The sequence below is a fragment of the Chrysemys picta genome, chromosome 2 (genome assembly GCF_011386835.1).
Source record: "Chrysemys picta bellii isolate R12L10 chromosome 2, ASM1138683v2, whole genome shotgun sequence".
Classification (NCBI taxonomy): Eukaryota; Metazoa; Chordata; order Testudines; family Emydidae; genus Chrysemys; species Chrysemys picta.
The window spans coordinates 216,022,752-216,029,510 of NC_088792.1; the positions used below are offsets into that span (position 1 = coordinate 216,022,752).

Below are 6,759 nucleotides of genomic sequence, written 5' to 3' on the forward strand. Positions count from 1 at the left end.
AATTCAAACAGGAAAGAATTAACCTCATTGGCTTGCACAACTGCTTCTGGGCTGGTATAAAGAGCTGTTTGTGATGTGTTCCCCCCAGGGTGCCAACTGGAACTGGGATACCACTGAGCCGCCGACACACCCGCCTGAGCTCCCTTTAGGCCTGGTCTACACTAGGCGTTTATGTCGAAGTTAGCGCCGTTAAATCGAATTAACCCTGCACCCGTCCACACTGCGATGCTATTTAGTTCGACATAGAGGTCTCTTTAATTCGACTTCTGTACTCCTCCCCGACGAGGGGAGTAGCGCTAAATTCGACATGGCCATGTCGAATTAGGCTAGGTGTGGATGGAAATCGACGCTAATAGCTCCGGGAGCTATCCCACAGTGCACCACTCTGTTGACGCTCTGGACAGCAGTGCGAGCTCGGATGCTCTGACCAGCCACACAGGAAAAGCCCCGGGAAAATTTGAATTTGAATTCCTTTTCCTGTCTGGCCAGTTTGAATCTCATTTCCTGTCTGGACATCGTGGCGAGCACAGCAGCACTGGCAACGACGCAGAGCTCTCCAGCAGTGATGGCCATGCAGTCTGGGAATAGAAAGAGAGCCCCAGCATGGACTGATCGTGAAGTCTTGGATCTCATCGCTGTGTGGGGCGATGAGTCCGTGCTTTCCGAGCTGCGATCCAAAAGAAGGAATGCAAAGATCTACGAGAAGATCTCTAAAGACATGGCAGAGAGAGGATACAGCCGGGATGCAACGCAGTGCCGCGTGAAAATCAAGGAGCTGAGACAAGGCTACCAGAAGACCAAAGAGGCAAACGGACGCTCCGGATCCCATCCCCAGACATCCCGTTTCTACGAGGCACTGCATTCCATCCTCGGTGCTGCCGCCACCACTACCCCACCAGTGACCGTGGACTCTGAGGATGGGATACTGTCCACGGCCGGTTCCTCAGACATGTTAGGGGACGGGGAAGATGAGGAAGGAGATGAGGAGGGCGAGGCAGTTGGCAGCTCTCACAACGCTGATTTCCCCGACAGCCAGGATCTCTTCATCACCCTTACAGAGATCCCCTACGAAGCGTCCCCAGCCATTACCCCGGACACAGAATCTGGTGAAGGATCAGCCAGTAAGTGTTGTAAACATCTAAACATTTATTTTTAACAAAACAGGAATATTAACAATTAAAAGAATGGGTTGTTCATGATTAGTGTGCCCTAGGCGCTTAACGGTTTAGTAAGGGGCAGTGCAAGTTTTGAAAAGAAATCTAGCAATGTCCGGTTTTCAGTGATTGTCCTGCACAAGCCGCTCTACTGTGTATTCCCTGCTACTGCAGCTACAGTAAAATGCGGTCTATATGTGCGGGGATAGAGCAGTAATCCTCCTGGGACATCTCGATGAAGCTCTCCTGGAGGTAACTTGAAAGCCGTTGCATGAGGTTCTTGGGGAGAGCGGCCTTATTGGGTCCTCCGAAGTACGACACGTTGCCGCGCCACGAGATTATCAGGTACTCGGGGATCATTGCTCTGCACAGCAGGGCGGCATACGGCCCTGGTCTTTGGAGGCTTTCCCGGAGCATTCTCTCTTTGTCGCTCTCGGAGATCCTCATCAGGGTGATGTCGGCCATGGTGACCTGCTTTTAATTAGGTAGGGGAATGTTAGTGTTGGGACTGCTTTCCCGTTCCTTTACAGAACTGTCACCGCTGGTTTGCAGCCACGCGGTGGAGGCGGGAGAGGGGCAGCCGAAAGGGATCATTCCCGGGGACAGCCGCGAGGGGGTGGGACAGGGGCAGAGTTCCCGCTTGCCGGATTGCTGGCAGCAGGGACTGACATTGATTTAAATGTGAAATGAGGCCAGTGGTAATATAAAAGTTTTAAACTGCCACAAGTGTACGGCTTACCATGTCTGCCTGCAACAGAAATTCCGTTGTGCTGCCTCGCTTCTCAAATGTGCTGTTCAAGACCCCAGGCACAGAATGCGAAGGCCGAGAATTCGACCTTGTGCTGAGTGCGCATGTGAAAGGTGCTGTGCATGGTCTTGTTCACAGAGAAAGACTATGTTCTTTGTTCACAACTACATTTATCTTTCAGAGGAATTCACTCCCTTTTTCCCATTTCCACAGCCCCGTCTGCGACTGTCTCACAACCTAGCCTGGAATCACACTCCCAGAGGCTAGCGCGGATTAGGCGTAGGAAGAAGAGGACACGGGAGGACATGTTCTCTGAGCTTATGGCCTCTTCCCAAGCCCAGGCAGCACAGCAGACCCAGTGGCGGGAGAACTTGACCCGAATGCACCAAGCCAACATGGATCGGGAGGAGAGGTGGCGGCAGGAAGACCAGCAGGCGACTCAAACGCTGCTTGGACTACTGAGGGAGCAAACGGACACGCTCCGGCGCCTTGTGGATGTTCTGCAGGAACGGAGGCAGGAGGACAGAGCCCCGCTGCAGTCCATCTCTAACCGCCCTCCCCCGCCACCAAGTCCCATACCCACCTCACCCAAAGTGCAAAGAAGGAGAGGCGGCAGAGTCCCTGCTAACTCTCACTCCACCCCTGCAGAGAGCTCTAGTAGCAGAAGGCTCTCATTTCCCAAAATTTGAAAAGTTCTTTCCTTCCTGCCTGACACAAGCCCACGTCCAAGTTTCACCTCCCAATGCCATGTGTAGTTGATAATAAAAAATTCGTTTCTGTTAACTACTGTTTCAATCATGTTCTTTTGGAGGAGGAGGGGAAAGGGGGTTGGAAATTGGACAGGACAGTCTCCTTTGGCAGGGTACATAGTCGGGGGCAGGCACAGCAGCAGGGCACATACACAGTGCAGTGATGCAGTGACTAGTTGCCCCGGTTAGTCTGGGAGGTTGTTTTGATGTAATGTTGGGGGGGGGTGGGTTGCTCTGTGACTTTGTGGCGGGGGAGGGCAGTTACAGATCTTAAGCGCCGGTCCTTAGACAGGATCACAGAGCCACACAGCATGGGATCTGTAACCGTCCTCCCCCTGCCACAAAGTCAAATAGACCTCCCATACACACAGTCCCGATCAGGAGGGGTGACAGGCTCCGTTGAAACAAGCATCCCACCGCAGCGGAGCCTGTCAATCCTTGAGTTTAGAAGCTGCATTCGCATCACAACACTAGACCCGCCCCGCACCACAGTCTGCGTCCCAGTTTTAAAAAATTCCCGCTAAAACAGTATTAAAGAAAACGGTGTGCTTTAACAAAGTAGAACTATTTTTATTTCGACACGTGTGTTGGAGGGGGGGTGAAGGGGGTATGTAACTGGATAGGATAGTCAACATTACCTGGGTAAAGAAACGGGGGCAGGTTTAGCTTCTCAGTACACAAACTATAAAATCACAGGTTACCCTGCTCACTCAGGAACTTTGCTTTCAAAGCCTCCCGGATGCACAGCGCTTCCCGCTGGTCTCTTCTAATCGCCCGGCTGTCTGGCTGTGAGTAATCACCAGCCAGGCTATTTTCCTCAACCTCCCACCCCGCCATAAAGGTCTCCCCCTTGCTCTCACAGAGATTGTGGAGCACACAGCAAGCTGCTATAACAATGGGGATATTGGTTTCGCTGAGATCACAGCGAGTCAGTAAGCTTCTCCATCTCCCCTTGAGACGGCCAAAAGCACACTCCACCACCATTCTGCACTTGCTCAGCCGGTAGTTGAAGAGTTCTTTTTCAGTGTCCAGGGCGCCAGTATAGGGCTTCATGAGCCAGGGCATTAGCGGGTAGGCTGGGTCCCCGAGGATGACTATAGGCATCTCCACATCCCCAACAGTTATTTTGTGGTCCGGGAAGTAAATACCTTGTTGCAGCCGTCTAAACAGACCAGAGTTCCTGAAAACACGAGCGTCATGAACCTTGCCCGGCCATCCCACGTAGATGTTGGTAAAACGTCCCCTGTGGTCCACCAGTGCTTGCAGCACCATGGAAAAGTATCCCTTTCGGTTAATGTACTGGGTGGCCTGGTGGTCCGGTGCCAGGATAGGGATGTGAGTTCCATCTATGGCCCCACCGCAGTTTGGGAATCCCATCGCTGCGAAGCCATCTATGATCGCCTCCACGTTTCCCAGGGTCACTACCTTTGGCAGCAGTACATCAACGATTGCCTTCGCTACTTGCATCACAACAACCCCCACGGTAGATTTGCCCACCCCAAACTGGTTCGCGACTGACCGGTAGCTGTCTGGCGTTGCAAGCTTCCACAGGGCTATGGCCACTCGCTTCTGTACACTCAGTGCAGCTCGCAACCGGGTGTCACTGCGCTTCAGGGCAGGGGACAGCAACTCACAAAGTTCCAGGAAAGTTCCCTTCCGCATGCGAAAGTTTCGCAGCCACTGGGATTCATCCCAGACCTGCAGCACTATGCGGTCCCACCACTCAGTGCTTGTCTCCCGTGCCCAGAATCGCCGTTCCACGGCATCAACATGACCCATTGCCACTGTGATGTCCTCGGCGCTGGGTCGCCTGCTTTCTGACAGGTCTGTGCTACTCTCAGACTTCAGGACATCACCGCGGTGCCGTAGCCTCCTCGCCTGACTTTTCTGCATCTGCCTCAGGGAAACCTTTATGATAAGCTGCGAAACGTTGAGAGCGGCCACAACTGCAGCGATGGTCGCAGCGGGCTCCATGCTCGGAGTACAGTGGCGTCCGCGCTGTCAATGACTGGAAAAGCGCGCGAACTGTTTTCCCGCCGGCGCTTTCAGGGAGGGAGGGCGGGAGTGATGGACGGATGACGACAGTTTCCCAAAAGCACCCTCGACTCATTTTGTTACCCAGAAGGCATTGCCGGCTACACCCAGAATTCCAATGGGCAGAGGGGACTGCGGGAACTGTGGGATAGCTGACCACAGTGCACCGCTTCGAATGTCGACGCTATCACCGTTAGTGTGGACGCACAAAGTCGAATTACTGTCCTTAGTGTGGACACACACGTTCGACTTTGCAATATCGATTACAAAAATTCGATGCAAGTAAAATCGAACTACTCTCGTAGTGTAGACAAGGCCTTACACTGTACAGCTGTGTCCATCCTGCACTTTCACCAGCACACAAACAGGTAGGGACACACTGAGCTGCAGTTACATGCAGACACTGTGATCAGCTCTGCATGGGAAGGCTCCAGCTAAGGAATCATTTTTTCTCTTTAGTGACAGGGGAGGCTAGTGCACGTTCTTTGGGGGTATGTCTTAACTGCAGAGTTAGCACAGGTTCCAACTGGGTTTTACCTTAATCCTCCTGTCCCCACACAAAAACCTCTGACCAAGTCTGGTGGTGCTTTCAGCCTGAACGAGCTAGTGTAATTGGAGCTATAGGCTAAAGCCTGAGAGAGGCTTTCAGTCAGGCTGGTAACCTTCCCACTTTGCAATGAGGACACAGGCTGAGCAACTAGAGTACTGACAGTTCTCCAATGCTTTCCCATCATTCCCCCAGGTTCCCCGGGATAGACAGGTTCTCCTACAATTCAGTAGGAAAGAACCATAGAGCTGCTCATCTTACTGCAGTACAAAGAACCATGGGATACACTCCCAGAAGTCCTAGTGGCACACATAAATGAGTGCACCACTAGCCCAGTAACTCAAGGGCGGCTTTGCAGTGTGGTTGCTCACTTTTGGGAGCCAAGCGCTTAGCCTCAGGCACCTTACCTGAGATAACTCTGAAGCGAAGACATACCCTAGAGATGCTGCCAGGCTCGCTACTACCAGCATCTTCATGTCAGGTCAGAAAACGGAGGGAGCTGCTTTGGCATGTGTGGGAGGAGGGTAAAAGAGCAGAAATCAACAGCCCTTGGAGACTGAAACCCACATATCCCTAGAGTGGGCACAGCCTGGGAAACAGCTGGGAGAGTCTTCCCACTGACTCCTGGCCAATGTATCTCAGCACAGCCTGAAAGGAACCTGTAGGAACAAGAAGAGAGTTCAGCCTCTCTGGGCCATTCAGCCCTTAATCTATCTACTGAGGCTTATAATGAGGGGGACAGTTAGGCCCATCTGTGGTTATTTGTGTGATGCAAACACTATTTGACTGGGAACCAGGCTGAGCTCTCCATCTTCTTTAGCTCCCGCAACTCCCCACCTAGTATATGTGACACACACAAAACGTTTAATCAGCTCTCAGAAAGCATTAACTGTACATCCAATGGACAGAGACACTCAGGAAGCATCTTTGCTCTTGTTTCTGGCCCTGAGGTCTCTGGATACATCTACTTTTCAGTGGAACAGCAGGTGTCCAGAGAAAAGGCAACACCTGGGGGATCCACAATGTAGAGACCAGAACAATCTTCAGGGAGGCTTGTCTACATAGGGAAATTATTCTGGAATAAGGTCATATATGAATTTAAAGTCCTATTCCTATTCCAGAATAACTCTTCATGTGGACACTCTTATTTGGGAATAACAGTGCAAACTGGGCTAAACTAAACCAGAAAAAGGCATTCATATTCCAGAATAAGAATGTTCACACAGTGAGCTATTCCAGAACAGCTATCTGGTCAATCTCACCATGTAAACAAGCCCCCGTACATCTCCTCCCCACACACTACATCCATGCAGTCTAGAGCTCATCAATCAGGGTTTCTCTGTCTGGTTTCACAGATCTTTAGAAAGAGTTTCCATCTCCCCTTGGGTCTGGGACTTGGCTCTTCTCCTTCAGAGCCTGCCTTGGTCTTCTACTTGTCCTTTCTCTTACTGGAGGTCCATGCTTTGGGCTGCCTCCTCCCCAGCAGGGAGAAGAGTTGTTGATCTCCCCCATGGGGCTGTCAGGATG

General features: G+C 51.8%; 1 protein-coding gene across 1 annotated transcript; it reads left to right on the plus strand.

Annotated features, from left to right (window-relative positions):
- The first annotated feature begins 431 nt into the window (after window positions 1–431).
- On the plus strand, window positions 432–2,685 carry LOC135981707 (uncharacterized). Its single transcript, XM_065585440.1, has 2 exons — window positions 432–1,121; window positions 2,116–2,685. The coding sequence occupies exons 1-2, from the start codon at window positions 566–568 to the stop codon at window positions 2,589–2,591; spliced, it is 1,032 nt and encodes a 343-aa protein (XP_065441512.1). The 5' UTR covers window positions 432–565; the 3' UTR covers window positions 2,592–2,685.
- Window positions 2,686–6,759: the final 4,074 nt, after the last annotated feature.

Excerpts from the sequence above, each read along its gene's own strand:
- LOC135981707 (XM_065585440.1), top strand. The coding sequence starts at position 566 with ATGGCCATGCAGTCTGGGAATAGAAAGAGAGCCCCAGCATGGACTGAT. Across the intron at positions 1,122-2,115 it reads ATCTGGTGAAGGATCAGCCA|CCCCGTCTGCGACTGTCTCA; the intron begins GTAAGTGTTGTA and ends CCATTTCCACAG.